The sequence below is a fragment of the Notothenia coriiceps genome, unplaced genomic scaffold (assembly GCF_000735185.1).
Source record: "Notothenia coriiceps isolate Sejong01 unplaced genomic scaffold, NC01 NC01_scaffold00015801, whole genome shotgun sequence".
NCBI classification, from domain to species: domain Eukaryota; kingdom Metazoa; phylum Chordata; class Actinopteri; order Perciformes; family Nototheniidae; genus Notothenia; species Notothenia coriiceps.
The window spans coordinates 50,894-72,809 of record NW_011348502.1 but is presented as its reverse complement, the minus strand read 5'-3'; the positions used below and the strand labels follow the sequence as shown (position 1 = coordinate 72,809).

The 21,916-nt window shown below is 42.9% G+C and overlaps 2 protein-coding genes across 4 annotated transcripts in view; one reads left to right on the top strand and one right to left on the bottom strand.

The window, feature by feature from the left end:
- The window catches only part of LOC104949237 (NADH dehydrogenase [ubiquinone] flavoprotein 1, mitochondrial-like), a 39,116-nt gene extending 28,422 nt beyond the window's left edge, over positions 1–10,694 (top strand). The window contains exons 4-11 of the mRNA XM_010775558.1: positions 7,004–7,174; positions 7,268–7,451; positions 7,976–8,165; positions 8,815–9,027; positions 9,143–9,309; positions 9,409–9,490; positions 10,183–10,328; positions 10,453–10,694. Of these exons, the coding sequence (XP_010773860.1) occupies positions 7,004–7,174; positions 7,268–7,451; positions 7,976–8,165; positions 8,815–9,027; positions 9,143–9,309; positions 9,409–9,490; positions 10,183–10,328; positions 10,453–10,548 (1,249 nt within the window). The 3' untranslated portion in view covers positions 10,549–10,694. The remainder of the gene's footprint in view (positions 1–7,003; positions 7,175–7,267; positions 7,452–7,975; positions 8,166–8,814; positions 9,028–9,142; positions 9,310–9,408; positions 9,491–10,182; positions 10,329–10,452) is intronic.
- A 175-nt stretch (positions 10,695–10,869) lies between these two features.
- On the bottom strand, positions 10,870–19,282 carry khdc4 (KH domain containing 4, pre-mRNA splicing factor). Of its 3 annotated transcripts, none has more exons than XM_010775552.1 (14): positions 19,116–19,281; positions 18,514–18,697; positions 17,780–17,908; positions 17,598–17,677; positions 17,447–17,499; positions 17,180–17,358; positions 16,414–16,625; positions 15,672–15,732; positions 15,332–15,392; positions 14,795–15,057; positions 14,572–14,715; positions 13,820–13,929; positions 12,592–12,677; positions 10,870–11,680 (listed from the first exon to the last, which is right to left on the bottom strand). In XM_010775552.1, exons 1-14 carry the CDS (start codon positions 19,142–19,144, stop codon positions 11,454–11,456), a joined length of 1,818 nt encoding a protein of 605 aa, XP_010773854.1. In that variant the 5' UTR covers positions 19,145–19,281; the 3' UTR covers positions 10,870–11,453. The 3 variants fall into 3 exon arrangements, 2 of the variants coding, with proteins under 2 accessions (XP_010773854.1, XP_010773856.1); XR_798783.1 differs by having other exon boundaries at positions 11,667–11,680; positions 13,820–13,901; positions 19,116–19,282; XM_010775554.1 differs by lacking the exon at positions 10,870–11,680 and having other exon boundaries at positions 12,583–12,677; positions 13,820–13,901; positions 19,116–19,282.
- Positions 19,283–21,916: the final 2,634 nt, after the last annotated feature.

Here is a 21,916-nt window from a genome sequence, read left to right as displayed (position 1 = left end):
GGCGAGTTGTTCTGCATCCTTCTTCCGCTGAGAGTCAGCAGCCTCGTAGTCCCTCCACAGGCCGTCCAAACCCAGGGTCTTCTCAGACAGCTCTTTCTCTTGACTCTGGATCGTCTTTGAAGCTCTGGAGAAACGAGCCTCCTCCTTCTTAAGGGCCTCCTCCAGTCTGCTGGAAGCTCCTCTGTCACCTTGAAGCTTCTTCTCTTCAATGTGCTGTTTATTGAGAGTAGCCTCCAGTTCACTTTGCAGTCTTTTGTTCTCATTGGCGAGGTGTTGGTTCCCCTGAGTCAGAAGGGCCAGTCCTCCTGCTTCCTTCTTCTGCTGAGAGACAGCAGCTTCGTAGTCCCTCTGCAGTGAGCTGCTTTTTGTTAGCTCCTCTTTGAGGTCTGAGGCACACTTATTCGCTTTCTCCTGTAGTGAGGTAACAATGCTGACCTTGGCTACGATGTCGCTTTGGAGATTCAGGACATTTGAGTGCAGGGAATCAATGTCTTCGTCTTTTTTCAGACTTTCCTTCCTGCAGCTCAGTGAGGCGGTCCTTTATTGCTGTCACTGAGGCAGTATTCAACAGAATCAGCTCTGAGATTTCTCTTTGGTGCTGGCTGGAGGATGCATGATGATCTATCTGGAGCTTCTCAATCACCTTCTTGTCCTCTTCAAGCTCAGAAGTCATTATAGTCATTTTCAGCTTTGTTGTACCACGCTGCGGCTCTTTGTGTGACTGTTTCAGAGCAGCGTTTATGAGCTTTATTCTATCACGAAGGGAATTATTTTCATCGCGCTCATACTTCAGAGCCTTTGCAAGAGCGTCTTTTTCTTTTTGCTCGTCCTTCAGGGCTGCTTTGTGCTGAGCTGTAGATGTTTTCTCCTTCATCAAAGCCTCTTCAAGAGCAGCTTTGGCTTTTCTCTCCTCATCCAGGGCTTCCTGAAGGCCAGATGATTCGTCAGATCCCTCAGATCTTTCAGAGTCCTCTGTCTGTGAAACATAAAACAAATATTATTGTGTTGTCTATGTGCAGTGTTTAACAGAAGTGGAGTTAACTCTGCATCAATCGGTTTGAAAAAGTATGCTGTGATCAATTGCATTAAAGATGATTTACTATGTTGATTTATTTTTGGGAAAAACTTTAGTAAAGAAACTAAAGCGTTGAGTATTAGCTTTTTTACAGTTTTCTCGAGTGTAAGTGTAGACATGTGTGCCACTGAATTGAATTCTTACCTCATCAAAGGAAGTGACGCTGTAGTTTTCTCTGTTGCTGGAGATGGAGGTCTGCTCCTTAATATCTTCCTCCACCTCCTCAGCAAACTCCTGAACCTCCTCTTGGATTTCTTCCTCCACCTCCTCAACAAACTCAAGAATCTCTTCGGTTTCAGACTCTGTCTCATCAAAGTTTGCAATCTTGTTGATTTCGGACTGTTTCTCATCATTAAAGTCCAAAATCTCTTCGTTTTCAGACTCTGTGTCTGCTACAAATTCCAAAACCTCTTCCATTTCTGACTCTGTCTCATCTAGGTCAGACATTTCATTAATTTCGGACTCTTCCTCGTCATGAAGGTCCAATGAATCTTCAAAGTCTTCATCCACCGAGAATGCAAACACTCGATCATCCTCAACTTCCTCCTCCATCTTGTTTGCAAACTCCTGCCCCTCCACCATGGTTTCCTGCACATCCGCCATGGTTTCTTCCAGGATTTCCTCCTCAATTTCCTCCTCGATCTCCTCCTCATCAGAACTGTCCTCAGAGGGACAATTCTTTCGGTGCCATGGAGAGTTGTTGAACGTCACGTTGAAAACTGATCTTTCTCTGTCCATCCTATTCATCGTGAAGAAATAGCTGCTTCTCACTGATAATGTGAACTCGATGTGGCTGGGATAAAACCTGGCTTGTTATCGTCCTGCACAAACTGTAAATAAGTTGAGTTGCTATTTAACCAGAGAGCATGCTCTCTTGCAGACAATGTGATATGACATCATCAGGTTCAGTAAGACTTCAGAGCCGAACATTCCGGAATGTGCTTTGGTCTACCGACACATTCTACATTACATTTCAAAGTATTCTACATTCCATTTCAAAGTATTCTACATTCCATTTCAAAGTATTCTTCCTTTCCTCTCCTTGGTATGTAGACATTCTAAAAGTATGGAGGAAAGTCACCTGAAAAGCAAAGTCCTCAATAGCCTCTTTCATACCAAGTACTTTGCCGTACTTAGTTCCCAGCACTTAGTTCCCCGGAGTTATTTAGTTCATGGAACTAAAGAGCAGATCATGCTCACACCAGAATAAGATCCTGAGGGAAGATTACTCAAATGAACCCGCTGACGTCACTTCTTCTTCTTCTGCTTCGGGTTTACTGGCAGGCCGCAAACAACTTCACGGCGTATACTGCCACCCGAAGTCCCAGGCAGGAAGTCCCCGGAGTTGGGGACTGGCTTCAGTAGAAGCTGCTGGGACTCCCAGCAGCTTCTACTGAAGTCTTCTCCTGATGAGAAGACTTCCAGACAAACAGGAAGAACTGCCGCCAAGACTGAAAACGTGACGTGGATCATAAATATATCAGCAATTAAACAACATCTTACATTTCTTTTCACACAATACGTCTCCTTGCAGTATCAACCCTAATTCGGCTGACTTTTATATTTGATCCAATTGGTAGATAGGCTGTATTTACACCATAACGGTCAAATTGCTCTGTCATAGGCCTATTGGGTCAGGCTACAAGGAAGTGGAGAGGAAAATATCACAAACAGGATTGCTGGGAATATACAAAGTTCCAGGGGCGTGGGTTTGGCTGGACAAGTAAGGAGAGAACAAGGGCATATGGAGTGGAGACCATAAAGTTTGCCAAAGCAAGCCCATTTAGCAGTGTTCCCCCATGGCTTTCCCCAGAAGCTAATATAAATNTATTTTCAGTCCGGCTTTAATCCCAACTATGACGTTTCCTCTGCGCATAACCACACTTTTCATTTAGATTCTACACAACAATTGACGACTAATAAAAATACTAGGTTCAGTGCAAAAGTCAAAAACCGCCGTCAAGAAGGACAACCAGAATCTTCAGAAGATTAAGTCCCGAGATATAGGGAGAACCCACGCCCGTTTCTTCGGTAAGGCACACCCATGATATTGTCCTTGTTATGTAGGGCCCAACCTGCTCCTCACGCGCCGCTCGGCAGAAGACACACACTGGTGGTCTCCCGATCGAGGTCTCTTCTCCACCGACGACACTGACGTTGTCCTGGACGAGGTCTCCGACCTGCAGTGGGCGTCCTGTGTCTACCTGTCTTCAGCAGCTTGGTTAGCTGAAGGCCGTGAGATCAGCATTCCGCACCGTCCTGGTAGTTGGTCGAATGTCCGTCTTTATGTTGCGGGGGGGTCTCACGGGTCAGTGTCGTCTACGGTAGCATAGGGTCGAGAGACTTCTTGCCGGCCGAAGGGGCCTGCGTCTGGTTTCCTGAAACGGGCTGACTGTAGCGCGCTCCACAGAAAGGTAGAACCCTCGTCTGTCAACAGCTTAGGTGAAGAGAGCCCTTTGAAATGTCGTCCTACTGAGTCACTCCCGGAGTAATTCATTCGAGTTCGGCCGGTTTAGAAGGCCCGGCGCGTTGTATGTTTTGGTGTTTTGGGGGCTGGCGCCTCAAGCAAGGTGGGTGGGTCCTCGTGTTGTTGTAGACCACGACCGAGACACGTAAGAAGAGCAGCACCGATGGCCCTTACCAGTTCTTCGAGGTTCTTCTGGACCGCGGCCGCGGAGGGCAGTATCGAGACGGCTTCCGGGTTATTTGGGACGCCTTCCTGGGGTTCAGTAATGTCTGGGTAGAGGCGACCGAGACAACAGAAGGGTAAGTTTCTTAAAACCTCTCGTACTAGGGTATCGGCGGAGCTCGGCGCCCACACCTGAGTGTCGAAGTGTCCTTGTTCGACCAACAGCTGCACCCTTCCAGTCTGTCAAATCTGGTCCCATGCGAATGAGACCGAGTCCCTGTATAGCTTCTGTCGAAGGTCCTGTTACCTCTTTCCGACCCCCATCACGTGCGACGCTAGGAACCTGACGGCGTATACTGTGGCAGACCGTGAACACCAGAGAGTGGACTTCGACAACTCCCATAGTAGTGTGGTCCTGGAACCGTAAATACAGATTCAAGTAAGGTACCCTCTGCGAAGGTGGGCTGGTCCGAAACAAGGAGGTCTGGTCGTTTACCCGTTGCGTCCGTCCCAAGTCTTCTGACTCCCTTGCAACAAAGGCGTCCCGAGCCAGAGAGAGCCGGCTACGACAAGTTGTAAATACATCGTACTGGATCTGCTGTGTTCCGTAGGTCTTTTCATGCCGAATAACGTCTGCTAGATCGGTAGCTACGACTCTGCTGGTTGTACCCTTTCCGCTACCTTCTACCGGAATTTGCTGCCTGTACCCGTGGGGACCATCGTATGAAAGTTTTCCACCGCCAGAAATTGTCGAGTTGTAGCCTTTCTGTCATCGTCGCCGTATGGTAGAATCGTGGTCTCTTCCGATCTTCCCTTGAACTACACGCAAAGTTATTGTTTGCAGACCTCCAGGTCGTTACGAGGGCTTCATGGAGAGCCACACGTAGACCCTAGCCTGTGGACAGGAAGTTTGTTGTGGACTTTTCAGTTCCGGTTCCATGTAGTTCCAGCGCCCGTGGGGTGGAACGCACTTGTTTGGACCTCGGACGCTATTTCTGCGACACTAATAGGTCGGACCCAGAAGAGACGGTCGCCTTATGAACGCGGGGTCGGACCTCAATCTTCGGGAGGTGTGTTCAGTTCCAACTGGCACCAGTAGTTGTTGCGGGAGTCCTAATATTGACCTACGCACTTCGGATGGGAACAGGGAGACGGCTAAGGAGCCGCCTTATCGAGGCGGCCGGAGGCTGCTCCGACGGAGGGAGCGGCCCCCGATCCAATTGGTAGATAGGCTGTATTTACACCATAAGGTGCACAGCTGATAGAAAGGGACACGTCGTGGTTAAAGCACGTTATGTTCAAGGACTTATTTTAATTGATATTATACATATGTATTATACTCTTAATAGATGTATGTAGATAGTATAAGAAATGTGCAGAATATGACAGTTTAATGGTGGAGTATACACACATATTGATAGATGTCTTGTAATGCGCTGTTGAGGAACCTGCGACCCAAGTTTTTCATTCATTGCATAACCACACCGTAGTTGTGTATAATATGATATGTCAATAAACCTTAGAAAATCTTGAAATCTTGAAAGGGATGTGCAAACTAGTCATTATATACAGTCTTTATAACGAGTAATGAATATACTTTATAGGGATCATATTAATGTCTAATAATACAAATAATAAAATTCAATAACGTTCTTTAACCACTTCAAAATAAAAGACCTTTGTAGTCTCATGAGCTATCATCCCTCTATTTTTAGATAAAAATGAAACAAAAACCCTTCATTATAAAAGACTTATTTCACTTCAGGGTGATAGCAGGACACCCCATCTAATCACTCAGAGAGAATAAGGACAATCTGACAGTTTCAAAATAAAAGACCTTTGAAGTCTCATATATGAGCTATCGTCCTTCTGTTTGTATCCAACAGTTCAAATGTTCGAATTGCATTGAACCAGAATTGTCCCCCTTTTTTCTTTCACAGTGAAGAAAATTGGATATGTTAATGACATTTTGACCGCAAAACTCAAAATGTCCCCGGTTTTAATTTTGGAAATCTGGTCATCTTAGTCTGAGGGCATCTTAATATTCAATAAACTATGAATGTTTTACATCCATGTAACGGGAACAAACTCAGCTAACTGATCATTTTTATTTTTTCAACAAAAACCACAAAGCTAGCGCTGAGCCTACGAATTAGCCACGAGCAAAAAATGCTAACGGGGTGTTGCAAAGAAACTCACTCATAACAGCCTTATTACTTATCGTAGCTGCACGTCCAACCCATCGATCTGATCGTGAGATGACACAGAATCGATCGGCACCTACATCATCACTCCATGAAAAGAACTAGTGAAGCTATTAATAGGAACAGACATCAAAACATGTGGCGCTAGGTAGCTAGAAACGGCAACATGGCTCACCTTGGTCGTTGTCTGGTCAAAAGTGGTCTTCAATGGCATTAAAACGATAAAAACGCTGCTGAAGTTAATCCATAGGTTAATCCAATGTGCCTGTGTCCCTTTGAAATGATTTCTGATAATCCATAAGCAATAAAACTGCTTTCCCGTTTCCAGATGTCAGAGCGAGAGATAGGTTCACTCTGATGCAAACCTGCATACGCAAAGCCCCCACCTCTTTTTTTATTACCATGTGTGTGCGATTCTATTGGCTCTAACTGTCAAAAAGAGATGGCAATCACCAAAATCGACCAATGGGTTCCAGAGAAACGGTAAAAACGCCTACTTCCACCCAAATCACCTCAGAGGTGGAGTTGTTTTTGCTAAACCTCCCTAAAAAGGTGAAATGTCACTTGTTTTGCATCAATCTTGATACAGGGCACTTATTATATGTTTTAATTTGGATTTTTAAAGCTTGTAGTCTACCTTACGATCATCCAAGGGTAGTTTTCACTATAAGTAAAAAGGAATTTTTGGACGGTCAATATAATTTACAGTTTTTTACTATGTTCAATCTGAATTCTCTTTAAAATTAAAAATATCTATATTGATTCTGACTTTTCTACATCCAACTCACAGGTTTATCATTACTTTGATAAAAAAGATTATTAATTTTCCCCTTTTAGAAGTATAGTTATGGTCATTTGTTCTGGAAATGTCATTTTCGAGCCCGAGACCTGAAAAACAGGCTCAGTGCTTAACAGGTTAAATATTTATTATCACTATTAATTTATCTCCAGGTATATTACCGTTTACCTGTCAGGGCTTTGAAATGTAAAAAATAATCTGCTGATCCATGAAACAGCAGAACATTTTAATAAACAAAACTGTGGGGAAGTAAAAAAGAATAACTACTTGTTCATCTCTCTCCCTCTTCCTACCAGACTCAAGGGCTCAATGAAACGAGGAGACTGGCATAAGACGAAGGAGATCCTACTGAAGGGCACAGACTGGATCCTGAATGAGGTGAAAGTCTCAGGGCTCCGAGGCAGAGGAGGAGCAGGCTTCCCCACCGGCATGAAGTGGGGCTTCATGAACAAACCCAGCGACGGCAGGTAGGAGAAGAAACAATCCAGATCAGTCAGAGTGACTGTAGGAGCCACACCAGTAATGACACTCTGGTGATCCATGTTTCCTTCTTTCCTCAGGCCTAAGTACCTGGTGGTGAATGCTGATGAGGGGGAGCCTGGGACATGTAAAGACCGGGAGATAATGCGTCACGACCCCCACAAGCTGATAGAAGGCTGCCTGATTGCTGGGAGAGCCATGGGAGCCCGCGCCGCGTACATTTACATCAGAGGAGAGTTTTACAACGAGTCTTCAAATCTACAGGTGAGCTGTTGTGGAAAAAACATTTAGGCCAGTACTGTGTTTAAGAATGGGCATTTCAACTTTACTTGAGTGTTTCCTTCTTTTAAACCTTTCTACTTCCACCCCCCTTATGAAAATAAAATGAAGAAACATTTTTTTGATTTACTTTCAATAATGTTTGGACGTTTGGTTGAACAAAACCAAAATTGTTCCCTTTTGGCTTTGCTTTATTGTGATGGCATTTGTAACTATTTTCATAATGTTTGCAATAACAATCAAATTCTATAAAACATAATAGTAACAGAAAAAATAGACAATTATCTGTATTTTGTACTTTAACTTTTAACTATATTTTCAATATTATACTTGAATTCTTTTAACATCTTTATTGCAGGATCTTGCAACAGAGTATACTAAGAGTGTTGTTTATGTGATCTAAATATGTCCTCCACCACTGCAGGTATACAAAGGCACAGACGGGTGACTTGTCAATCCACGAATGATGTATTGTTTTCATTTGTTTTTTGTTTCAACTCCTCAAACAGGTGGCTATCAATGAGGCATACAAAGCAGGGCTAATGGGGAAGAACGCGTGTGGCTCTGGCTTTGACTTCGATGTGTTTGTGGTGCGAGGGGCCGGAGCCTACATCTGCGGGGAGGAGACGGCCCTCATCGAGTCTCTTGAGGGCAAACAAGGAAAACCCAGACTCAAGCCGCCATTCCCTGCAGACATAGGTGAGGAAGAAGCTCCACAGCCTCCTACATCCAGTTTCCATATTGGAGTTAATTGCAGTTTAGAGACTGCAAACTCAGGCTATATTGTAGTTACAGTCCTTTTGTGCATGGTTGGATTACGGGATAAAGGGCTTCTGTGTACTGACTCGGAAAAGGCCCCACCACTTCTCCTACAAAGGAGTAAGACACACAGACTTTATTTTTGTTCAGCCTCTTTTAGTTGTTGTTTTGTGTCTCTTTGTAGTCAGTACACATATCTCCTTCTGGTTTTATGTCTCTTTGTGTTACTCTTTAATTGGTTTGGTCTTATTTCTGTCTGTTTGTTGTGCCCTTTCTGAAAGCCTTTCTGTTTCTCTTTTTGGTTATTTTGAGTCTTTTGAAGGTTGTGTTTTGCACCGTAACATAGTGTCGAAATGTCTTTATTATATTTAGGCTCTATTAAGCCATTTCTGTTGTGATTGTATTAGACTTTTTGTAGTTTTTTAATGTTTCTTTAAGGTCAGGTTTAGTCTCTTCCTGGTTGATGACTTTTTACAGGTGAAGGCAAGGGGGTCAATGACACTTTTGGCCCTGGGCGTGCCCGGTAGGCCCATTCAGTAATCCATCAATGCTTAAGTGATCACTCAATGCTTCATCTCTCTCCTTTAAGGGGTGTTTGGATGCCCGACGACGGTTGCCAATGTCGAGACGGTTGCTGTGGCGCCTGCAATCTGTCGTCGAGGGGGAGCTTGGTTTGCCAGCTTTGGGAGGGAGAGAAACTCCGGGACGAAGCTGTTCAACATCTCGGGTCACGTGAACACACCATGCACGGTGGAGGAAGAGATGTCTATTCCTCTGAGGGAGCTCATAGAGAGACACGCAGGTAGGTGTGTGTGTGTGTGTGCCTGCCTGCCTGTGTGTGCCTGTGTGTGTGTACAGTGGTTTACTTTATCAGAGGTTGACATGACTTCTTCTCTCTTCTTGTGTGTTTGGTTCAGGAGGGGTGAGGGGCGGCTGGGATAATCTATTAGGAGTGATCCCAGGGGGGTCCTCCACTCCCATCATCCCTCGCCATGTGTGCAATGATGTATTGATGGATTTTGATGACCTGGTCCGTGCAGAGACAGCACTGGGAACCGCTGCCATCATAGTTATGGATAAATCGGTAAACTGATCCCTGAATAACTCACATGACACATGACACTCTAACCCCAGTAACAATCAGTCTGGAAAGATATTCTGAGAAATGTGTTCTTTCCTCCAGACTGACGTGATCCGAGCCATCGCACGATTGGTGGAGTTCTACAAACATGAGAGCTGTGGCCAGTGCACCCCCTGCAGAGAGGGTGAGGAACAGCACAATGGACCAAGAGTCACCACCATGAAGTTACATTTACTATATAATGCATACCCTCACCTTGATCCTTCTTAGAAACAATAGGGCCTCAGTATTGTTTTGGACGTCTTTCTCTCTGTCCACAACACTCAGTGAGAGAAGTGCTTAAAGTCATTATATATAACAGTACCCTGCCGGAATCAGATCTCCCTTAACTTTTACAACACATTACTTGTTAGGTGGGAGAAATACTACATCTATTTATATTTATGTAAAAATAAACACTACTGTCATTTAAAAATATTACTAGCAAGAAGATTAATACTTGAATAGGTATACTGTGGGAAAATGTGACTTTTTAAACAGCCATTTCCATCTTATCATCCCTTGTTTTTTTTCATTGTGATTTCCTTACTTTTTTTGCAAACAATAGTATGTCAATTATTATATTACTAAGTGTACTGAAAACCCAATAAATACATTGGGAAATTGAGGGCAGGGCTCAACTATGGTGTTGCATTCACCATTTGTACTTCTTTAGAAATGAGAATTGCTAAGTATTAAACTAAATGAAACTAATGTGTGAAGAGAAAATTACTGTTATTTCTTTGGTACGTTATTCCTGCCATGTGTGTATTTGCCATAAATCCAGTATGTGGTTGAAACAATGGTTAAAGGTTTCCTCTCTGTCCCGCCCCTCAGGAGTGGACTGGATGGACAGCATGATGTGGAGGTTTGTTCGAGGAGACGCAGCAGCTTCAGAGATCGATATGATCTGGGAGCTCAGCAAGCAGATCGAGGGGCACACCATCTGTGCCCTGGGGGACGGGGCGGCGTGGCCCGTGCAGGTAACATCTCTGGAGTGTTTTTATAGCTGTCAGTGAAACAGTGACTAAGGGTACAAGTTCAAACAAGAACCAATTTATATTTTGACACCTTTATCCCTCTTTGCCTTTCATTTTTCATCTACAGGGTCTGATCCGCCACTTCCGGCCGGTCATGGAGAGCCGCATCGCTCAGCATAACGAGAAAAACCCTCCGAGAGAGCCAGATATAGAGATGGTTTAAAACTGTGCAGGTGTCAGTTTCAACTGTCAGTCCTTCATAGCTCTAACAATAGCATTATACAACATAAGTATTGTGGACATTATTTGTAACATTGTTTTAGAAATGAAAATACATATGTACTGATTTGAAGTTGGACTGCTTAAAATGATTGTTCTTCCACATTTTAAAGTTCATGTTTTTCATGAAGATAAGGTCTGTTTTTGGTGATTTGCAGCAAGTTTGTCACTTAATCCACTTTTTATTTTGGCAAGCAGAACTGTTGACAGATTTTGGCAGATGGGAGGTGTTGATGATGTGAAAAAAATAGACCTTACAAAGAAAGACAAGCTCAAACACAGCAATAAATTAAGTTTATTTATTTCATAAAAGCATGAAATAAATTAAATAGGTTTACTACATATTAGTCCAATATGATCTGTACAAAATCACCAGAAAAGGAAGAGTTGGTGTCACTGACTTCAGGGCAGGGAGTAAGGAAAGGGGGTGACAAAGTACAAAAAGCTGTACTAGGGATAAAAAGAAAAAGTGATAAGTGATGTGCAACATCAATGCCTTTAGATATTGTTTTGTAACAAAGTAACACTTTCCAACACTTCACTTGGCATTGTTTTCCGGACCATTCTAAATAAAACTGCAGGCAGAATATCGCTCAGCGGACCATCTCTATACAGCCACAAAATATTTTGGATTGTCCTTCCTGCAAGTGTTCATCCTCAAACTATAGTGTGCTAAACAAACAGTCCTCCAAAACATTAGAATGCCCATTTCGACCCAAGCACTAAGTCAATGCTGCAACCAACACGTAGGGAGTCATCCCTGTGATGAGTGGAGGAAAAAAGACGGTTTGGGTGAACATCCTGTAAGACTCGGCACAACGCACTGAGGGAGTTTAGATTCTTCCTGTTTTAGGGGGCCATCCAGAAAGGCATGGACTGCTGCTGTGGCTGTGTTTTAGCACGGGGGAGCGGTGGAGGAGGGCAGTGGTAGCCCTGAGTCCAGCCTGAGGAGGAGGGGGGGGCTGCCCCAGGGTTACCTTGCCATGAGGCTTTGGAGGTTGAGTGGTCCTCCTCTTCATCAGAGGAGTCGCCGCTGTACGCCACCAAACCAGTTTTCATTCTCTTCACCGAGGGCTCTGAAAGAAGAAGAGAGGAAGCACGCAGAAGAGAGGAAGAGGCGGCACATTTGGAGAGAGAAACATGGGGAGAGAAAAAAACAACACAAAACAGCAGCAACATGTTTCCAATAGGACAGATTTAAGTTCATTACAAACACATTTTGGGAGAAACAAATAGTTAATAGATTTAAATCATAGTTTGTCAGCAGGGTAGAGGAGAGGGAAGTCATTCGCCATTGGTTGGTGGGGAGCGACAGTGTGAGGGCCGTCCAATCGAGCGGCAGCGTAGCATGACGAGTCGTACCCCACCCCCAATCAGAATCCAGCATCATCCCAAAGATACATGGAAGAGAAGAAGAACACAGGGAAAAAGAGAAAAACACAAAAACAGGAGAGATTCTTGTTAGTGAGGAAAGCAAAAAGAAACTATGGACAAACCCCGGACTGATTATGTCATCAGAACGGGACGGCAAGGTTGACTCGATTTATCAGACAAAGGATTGTACAATGCACAAAAGATGTTGATTCTTAGCTCCGCCTCACTATCTGGAGATTAATAGTCACAGCAGCAGAATCCTGCAAGGATCATAAGAAGCCCAATAGAGAGGGTGGGGGTATTTAACTAATCTGCCACAAACACTTAATATATAAACCCAAAGAAATACAAGCTTTTTAGGGCCAGCTAAGTCTTCTTTATAAATCTACTTGGGCTGTATGTAACATATACAGTATACCTCTTCAATACTTTCAAGTAAAACCACTGAAGTGGCCCCGGAGAGGATTTACAGGATTTACATTTTCCTCTTGCGGCCCTACATTAAGGCTGAGAATAGATCCAGGCTGAGCTTATAAAGGACACAGTCCACAGTCAGGAACTGTGGATTTGGATTTGGGCAGGGATTTGTCAGTCCACATGATAATGCCCTTACCCACGGGGCCTTGCGGTGCTCTTTTCTCCTCCATCTTGGGTCTCACTCCGTTCACAGGCAGCAGGGGTGGAGGCATTAGCTGCCGACTGGAGAACCAAAGAGAAATGGGGTGAGTTAACTCCGCTTACTGGCACATTATTCATATAATCAAGAGATACAACCATTGCAATTTACTTGGCCAATTCCATTATCTGATATTTTTGCCAATTCAGATTCTCAGACCTAGAATTGACAGCATACACTAACACATTGGCAACATCTCTTTCACTGAACATTTCAATTCAATCATACGGTCCCGTAATTTTCGGACTATAAGGCGCACCTGAATATAAGCCGCAGCAGCTAAATTGAATGATGTGTACATATATAAGCCGCACTGGACTATAAGCCGCAGGTGTTTTAATGTTTAATTACCATATGTAAGGGTTCGTGCACAGAGGGGATTGTCGGGAAAGAGATGGCCGTTTGAGGAAGCTCCCATTTATTAACATTTCAACAAACAAGTTGCATATTTGCATAACGTATTCAAGTGTTACCATTTAGTGCAATAGTAGCTACAGAACATGTACTGTGTAAACTGTACTGTATCACATAGCGTTTCAGACACACAAACTTTTCAACTTTCAAACTTAAACGGTGCGCTCCCAGCGCACGTACCGGCAGTGATCTACAGCAGTGGTTTTCAACCAGTGGTACGGGGACAAACTGTCTCGCTCTCGTAATGTCTGTCTGTCTTGCTCTCGTTCTGTCTCTCGTACCACTCTCGGTTCCACTTTTACTTTTGCGCGCTACCTGTCTCACTCTTTTCCGGCCTCCAGCGTTTCCTGCTGGAGACTGTAACCTGTAAAATCCATAGATTTAGGAGGTCCCCTAGTGGCCGTTAGCTTTAAAAATCCATAGATTAGCCGCACCGTTACATAAACCGCAGGGTCGAAAAATGGGAAAAAAGGCGCGGCTTATAGTCCGAAAATTACGGTACATACATTTCTTTATAATGGCACTAAGTTACAGGACCTTAAGGATGTCAAAGCCTTTTTTTTTTAAAAAGGTCCTTCCATGTCAATTTGGACTTACACATGTTGAGGAACTTCCAAAGCGATGACATAATATGAGTTTGTTGCTATGACATAATTGTCTGTGCGTAAATTATGCATAAGAATGATTGGGTCTGATCATTGGCTGATGGGTGGTGGCCTTTCTTAAACAGATATAACAGAACTCTGTGTACCTGTCCCTCTCACTCGGTGGGCCAGAGGAACTCTGTGTTGGGGGTCCTGCAGTCTCCGGGCTGCCCACTGGGAAGCCTGCACCTAAATTAGTCATATGAATGGGTCCATGCTATGAGCAGAAAAACACACAGGCGCAATTAGCACACATCCTTCACTAAACCCTGTCCTGACACTAACTAATGTGTCTCAACTTTATCAGTACCAAAGGCAAAAATCATTGTGAATAGCTTACCACAAGTCTGATTACTCAGACATTGTCCCCAGCCACTATGAAAGATTCTTGAAGCTTATCAGTATTAAAAAGACCTTTTTCTGAAACTCCGTATTAAAGACAAAGATAAACTGGAAATGCACAGCAGCAGGAAACAGCCATGCACTCTTAACCAATGAAGGTCAAGTATTTAAAGAAAGGAAAATGGAATGGTATTAGATAAATCGCCAGAGAGCTTTGATATGATGGGCTGATTCAAGTGATTTAACACACACATGCACTTCGGTCAAAGCATTGGGATATAAAACAAAGGCCAAGAAACTATGTGAAAAAAGGACTAACCATAATTTAGTCGATTAATCGGCCAATTGTACATAGATTGATTAATCAATCTTTTGACCTATAAAATGTCATGAAAATCGTGACATTATCAAAATGGTTAGTGATGATTTTGCTGTTTATTGACTAATGGTAGCTCTAAGCAGAAGGGTGCAAAGTAAAAACCAGCAGAATCATGAGGGGTGTAGAGCTGTGTATTACCTGGTACCCGAGTAGGCCGCTGTTCCTCTCGTCTGGGACCTCCTCTGTGAAGCGTCTCTTCTGAGGTGGGTTGACTGGAGCGGCAGCAGGTGGAGCTTTGGGTGGCGCTGCAGCTGATGGAGGAAAAGGTACAGGAGGAAGAGTCTGCAGAGATGGAAAGACATTTAGTAAGTATTGTTGCTCTGCATGCTACACACGTGTGGTTTCAATGGCTCGATCCTACCTGTGGCATCGTGCCTGAAGCAGGAGGTGCAAGGGCAGGAGCCGGAGCGAGGGAGTGTGAGGGAGCAGGGAGGGGGGCGGGGGGGAGGGAGTACTGAGGAGGCACGCCTGCAGGATGTAAAGGGGGAGGGACAGTGTAAGGGAGAGAGACAGGATGTGGCTGAGGTGGTGGTATAGGCATGGCGTAGCCTTGCTGGTATCCAGCTGGGGGGTAATACGGAGGCTGCGGAGGCATTCCATTCACCATTTGAGGCTGAGCAAAGCCTGGAGGAGGAAGAGAGAGAAACAGATGAAGTCAGGCTCTTCCCATGACTTCTATCAGCTGTGTTGCCAAATCAAGTGATACATCTAAACCACAGAAAGACAACTCCCGTTAACAACGTATTTATTTACCGACGTCCTTCCAGTCACACGTCGGGTCAGGGTTAATTTTGTTAAAGTAGTAATATAAAGCAAGTCTTGCCCAGTACCATCACTGACATGTCCCCTAAAGACCAAATGATGAACACACCAACTTTGAAAAACTGGTATAGTGTACCTTGTTGTGTTGGCATCATTGAGCTCATTTGATTGAGAAAGCGGGAATACTCTGCATGGACCTAGAGGAAGAAAAGCATTGTATGTAAGGCTTGTTAGTGGTTCAATTAAAATATAAAAATGTACTATTGATACTGATACTATTATATCATTATTTAAAGACAACGCAAAAAGTGTAAAATCTAACGTGTCTTTGTTATGGAATGAATGATCATTAGAAGGGCCAAAGTTGGTTGATAGCTATGATTGTGCTTGGGAGAGTAAGCGTGCATTTGGAGATGTACATGCTCGTTTTGAAAGTATTGCAGTTTAACATTTCAAAGTAACAAGAAATTACTCACCGTCTGAAGCAGGTTCTCACACAAAGTTTTTGCTGCTGCAAGTCCTTCTGGTTTAGGATGACTGGAGAGAAAACAGACTGCATTTAGTTCTACTCCAACTGCAACTCCAACATATCCAGAACTCTGCTGCCCGCCTCCTCACCCACACCCGCTCCCGAGACCACATCACTCCCATCCTCCAGAACCTCAACTGGCTCCCCGTCCGTCAATTAATCCACTTCAAAGTCCTCCTCATTACTCACAAAGCCCTCAACAATCAGGCCCCCCCCTACCTCACAGACCTGCTGCACCACCACACCCCTTCCCGCTGCCTCCGCTCATCAGAAGCCAACCTCCTATCCATCCCCACCCGCACCAATCACCGGACCTGGGGGGACAGAGCCTTCTCCGTCGCTGCCCCCTCCCTCTGGAACTCACTCCCACAACCCATCAGAGACTGCACCGACCTCACCACCTTCAAAAAACTCACAAAAACTCACCTCTTCAATCCGGCTTTTAATGTGTGATTGTTTTTGTATTATTTGACTTTAACTTTATATTTATTTGTTGTTCCTTTCTTCTTTCTTTTCTCTTCACTATTATCTGTAAAGGGTCTTTGAGCACCTGTAAAAGCGTAAACAAATTAAATCTATTATTATTATTACTGAACCTTTGTGCTCATCCAGTTCATATTATTGCACAAGCAGGAACCCTCTCTGAAAAGCAGATGTTCTTAATCTTTATTGATTAATAGGACACCCACCTGATGTAGATGTACATGGGTTCAAAGGCCTCTCGTCCAGAAGCAGGCTCTAAACAGCCTGATCCTTTTCCTCTGAGGAAGACTTTGGCCCCAGTCTCCGCCTGGATGTGCTGCAGGTACGAACACCCGGGGCCCTCCACACGCTCTTTGACCACAAACCCCAGGATAGCGTGCTCCAGGCCCACAAAGAGTTTATCTTGAACATAATGCATCTGAGAAAGGAAATGTATCATAAAAGGCATAAATACAACTATATCCTTCGCTGTAGGCAAGTACATATATTGTGCAACACTTTCATTTCTTACTAAGCTTTTCATGGTAGTATCATCTAGGACTACTTCACGTTTGTTTAAAAGAACAAAAAGTTGTCTATACTAACATGAATAAAAAGCATTTCACCTAACCGCATACACTGGGTATTCACATGCTTCTCCATGTAATTGTCACAAATCTCAACAAACACCAATAGCATTTGAAATGCAGAATTTAACTGCACAAAAGCAGTTATCATAGCCAACAATAGACAACAATATTAACCACTATAAGTTGGGGCTAATGTCTGTTTTCTTTAGAAAAAGTGTCATGTGATAGGAGGATGACAAACCGGAAAAGGCCGTTTGTAAATGATAGACCCAGGAATTAAGTGTTGGTGAGTGTGTCATCATTAATTGTTGTCTACGTTTCTGCATGTCCAGAATAAACACTAAAAGAGTGGATGTACCCTTAGTTCACAAGTTGTAAGAAGACAAAAGAAAGCCGGACTCACCCCGGACTGAAAGTGTGGTTTGTGGTGGGTTATGGGGGGCAGTGATGGAGGAGGTAGGTTGTGCTGCTGGTAAACTGTGACTGAAGCCCCACCAGGGGGGAAAGATGAAGAGGATGATGAGGCAGTTGCAGCCTTCACCACACCGTTGGTGATTATCTCCTTGATTCTGTTAACTGCCCCTGGATAATGAGGGGGAAATAAAACGTTAGTCTTATCACATCATATATGAAGACATATATCATAAAAGACTTAGGAAAAAGTACTGACTGTCGACAAGCTCCCTAGTCTGTCCTTGGACATGCAGATACAGAGGTCGATCCCTGTGGAAAAAGAGAGAGGTTGTGTTAGATATAATAATTAAAGCAGCAGGATAACTCGTTTTTTGTATCAGTATCTGAAAATAGTAGGCGAGAGTCACCCTGGTAACGCTTTGCCCTTCTCATCTGCCGCCATGTAACGGCCTCTGGTTGATACGGCAGCACCACTCACTTTACTGATCTGCAGACAAACCAGTGAGATAGGATTCATGTCAATAGATACTCCACAAAGTCAGTGAAGATTGTAATTCTGTGAAAGGTGATTGTTTGTACTGCTGCTGACCTCATCCTGAGTTTGTCCACGTGTCAGCAGATTCCGGCAGTTGATCGGGACGTCGTTGATCTCCACCTCAGCGACGACCAGGTCATCTTTGGCTTTTGTTTGAACTGGAGGCTTCCAGACACCCACAGCCTGAGAAAGGGTAGTCAATAAATAAAGTATGAGTCACTCCAAATTAATTAGGGCCACAGTCACAAAAAAACCAGACCATGCGAATAATTTGTGTTTAACATTGTGATAACACTGAATAATTATTTTACAAAATAAATAGCAGTTGTTGAAGAAAAATGTTCAAGACAGCAATGTGCAGATATTTGTGATTTATATTGGGACCCAAGAATATCAGTTTCTGCCAGACAGTAAGTTAGAAAATGTATGTGTAAATGACATGTTTGCTTGCTTGTTTCCAGTATGTTTATGTGCCATTTTAAAAGTGGTAATACTATTTTCATGATTATCAGGATCAACATGACATGAAATACTGTCTGGATTTCCCTACTCATTGTTGACAAATGTATAAAATATCACACTATAATGTGTATTCTAATCTTTTTAATTGTTATTGTACAATGCCATGTCTTTTATGCTGCTGCAACACACACATTTCCCAAATTGGGATCAATAAAGTACTATCTTATCTTATAACATATAGCCCACCTCTATACGAGATACTCCAACAACAGAGCTAATTGTATTTTAAAATACCAGGCATATCTGCACATCACGCTCCTCATTACCTTGTCAGGGGGTCCCGGGACGCCTATCTGTGAGGGTTTCAGTTTTCCTTTAGCTACTAACATAGCATTGATCTTGGCAGCCACCGCAGCTGCAGCATCCAGAGCCCCGGTGGGAGCAGACTCTGCCTCCCCCATCCCACCGGAGCAGGGTCCGGGGCCGGGCTGGTCCCATTTGCTGCGGCGACTGTGTGGACAGAAAAACATGACAGAACAAAACATTAGCACAAGCATTTATAGCTGAACTAAGCCTTTATTTCACTGGTGACCTAAGGTACCCTGAAAACACCTGACGTTAGCCGTTGACTTGTATTGTTGATGTTTTTGAAATCGAAGAAGTGAGCATTTCATTCGTATATGTATGGCTTTTTATGATTTTATTTGGATTTAGTATGCAGAGCAGGCACACTGTTAACCGCTGTTTTATTTTAAAATGTATATAACACGTAACTACAGAATAGCTAGCATGAAACAGCGCGAATCTGCCCGTCAACACTCCGCCATGATTACATAAAGTGGCTGTTAGCTAGCCTGCTAACAGAAGGCATCTAGACGGTCAAATACCACGATAAAAATATAAAAACTGCCCGTTTTCAAGCACTCACCCGCCGTTTTGGATTCCACCAAATGACATCAATATCCTGTCAAGCGGAAAAGTTCTTCTCAGTGTTCAAATGAAGGTGAAAAAACTATTTTTCTGCACGGTAGTCTGTGCTGGTTGCTAGCATGGATGTAGAGAGAATGTTGCTAACCACCACTGGTGCGTACTCGCTGTTTCCGCCTCCGGGTAATGTTGTTTTCTTGCAGTAACTCCACATGGAGGCGCCAGATACCAGCACATATTCAAAGACGGCATCCAAAAGGTTCAGATGTGGTGCTGCGGCCTCACCTGTCCCACCTTTCATCACTTCCGTGCCACCCTTGGCGAGTTTCCCCAGAGGAGGCATCACAGTTTCCATTGGAGAAGACGCCTTGAGCCGAAGGACATGCTTCAGGACATTAGTCAAGGTAGGTGTACTTTATGGAATTACTCAAATAGTTTGTCTTGTACCTTTTGAAACACGTGTCAGGTTTGTGTTTATAAATTGATTTGTGCTGGGACTCCTGACAGATTTGCTTTGTGGGCGTTTGTTATATTAAGGAAAATAACAGTAGAATGCGTCTAGTTAAATGTTCCTTTATTTTGAATGCACGGTTCCTTGGCATTTTTCAGGTTTTACACCGGGGTGAAATTGAACCAATTGGCCTGACATTTACTCCAGCGCCGAATAATATTTTTTAAAACAATTAATTACACATTGGAAATGGGCCTACATGTAGCCTAATTGTGTAATAACCATGTTGTGCTACTACTTTATACTTATTCTACATTTCAGAGGATTTCAAATTTGTATGAGCACTTGTATAGTTTCTAGTTTCTCATTACGCAAATACAAAATGGTTGCATGAAAGGATGCACTACTATACTACGAATCTAGACAAAGTAGTATAACGTTGAGTATAATTACTAAACACACTTAAACTATACTACTTTGTGTATATATATATATATATATATATATATATATAACTCAAAATAACAAATGGGTAAACATAACAAAAATCTAATAGGGCCATGATATTTAAACCTGTTGAACGCATTTTAATTTGACTTGCTTGCTTTAATTGTCCTATAACCTGCTGGAAACATGGTCACCTCTTTTACAAATGATAACACAAGCTTTTAACCTCTCAAAATGAACTATATTGAGGGTTTTCCAAGCTGTAAACTTAGTGGTTTAGGTGGAGACAGCCAGGCTAAAGGCTATAACCCAACATGTGCAGAGACAGGCCTCAGCATCATGCCGTCCGGGCTGTTCTGATGTTCTGGGTTTCTCAAACTAGGTGTTCAGTTACCGACCACCAGGAGCTCAGAGACGCAGCCAGGAGGTGCAGGTTACTGTGGAAGGTGAGCACGCTCTGTGGGGGCAACATGGATCAATAGATTGAACAAACAGCAGCCCTAGTTGAATTTCTTATGTTCTGTGTTGTAGGGTGATGACGACAGCCTGCTAAACTTTTGATTAGAATCTAGGTCTGTCATGTTGACGTACGAGGAAATGGCTTGTATAAAAGGCTCTGTATTGGGTTTGAATCACAATGGTGGCTTTGTTCATGCTCATCTATTAGGACTGAAGTTCTTACTTTGATTTCCAAAAGTAATTCATTATTTTGAGTAGAATAATTAAGCTTCTTTTGGGTGAAATTATATTTTTTAGGGATTGAATGTATTGTTTTTCTGCAATACTCGCTTTAGAATTTTGGTTGGATCATTATTATTGATAGACAAGAGTTATTAACTTTACTTTTAAATTAATATTTCCATCACTCTTCAAATGAATGATTGAGCTCTTGATAACAGCACTAAAGAACCTTGAGCTTTTGTATATATGTTGAAATTGTAAGTTTTTTATTTATTACATACCCTCCACATAGTGCACCCATATGGCTGGCTATAACCTGGGGACATACATATCTCAGTATTCGTATTGGAATTTAACCATATTTCTTTCAGGATATATACTCTTTACTGCGTGCACAGAGCTTGTTCTGCAGTGTTGAGCCCTCGGGACGGGAGTCGTCCTCCTCTCTGTCACTGTGGTGGGTCAGTTACTGAGCCACCCGAGCTGGAGGTTCAGCTGGTGCAAAGAAAGACAAGAGCATGTTGTGCAACGGGGAACACAAGCACCCTTTTTATAGCTCTATTAGTAGGGGTATAAATCTCACGATTTATATTCTTTTGGTCCAGATTTGATTTAAAATCTATTCTTGATTTAGTACATAGGTGTGGTAATTTCAGCATCTATTCCAGTCTGCTCTGCACGAATAAAAGGTAGTATCAAATGATGGATTTAAAGCAGAGTAAAGTGTAATAGATGTATACTTATTTGGATTTATACTATATCAAATAATTGCATTTGATTCTCAGAAAATGTAACTCGGAAACAAATACATTGTAAATAAAAGGACTTGGAATTTGGATTATTCAAAAAAATAATTACAAAATATTGGCCAAACATTTCTGTTCAGTTTTGATATTGAACATTTTATGCTAGATAAACAAATGAGGAGAGATAATACAAACAATCTTATAGTAACGCTGACAGTATAACCATGAGCCAGCACCCACAATGTGTATATTTAACCATTGTATTTAATTTTGATACAATTTATCTACACTGAACAAAAATATAAATGCAACACTTTTGTTTTTGCTCCCATTTTTCATGAGATGAACTCAAAGATCTAAAACATTTTCATATACACAAATAACCATTTCTCCCCTCAAATATTGTCTTGACAAATTTGAAAAAATCTGTGATAGGTGAGCACTTCTACTTTGCCGAGATAATCCATCCCACCTCAC

Excerpts from the sequence above, each read along its gene's own strand:
- khdc4 (XM_010775552.1), bottom strand. The coding sequence starts at position 19,144 with ATGTCATTTGGTGGAATCCAAAACGGCGG. Across the intron at positions 14,716-14,794 it reads CTTCAGGCACGATGCCACAG|ACTCTTCCTCCTGTACCTTT; the intron begins GTAGGATCGAGC and ends CCATCTCTGCAG. Across the intron at positions 11,681-12,591 it reads AGCACCGCAAGGCCCCGTGG|AGCCCTCGGTGAAGAGAATG; the intron begins GTAAGGGCATTA and ends TTCTTCTTTCAG.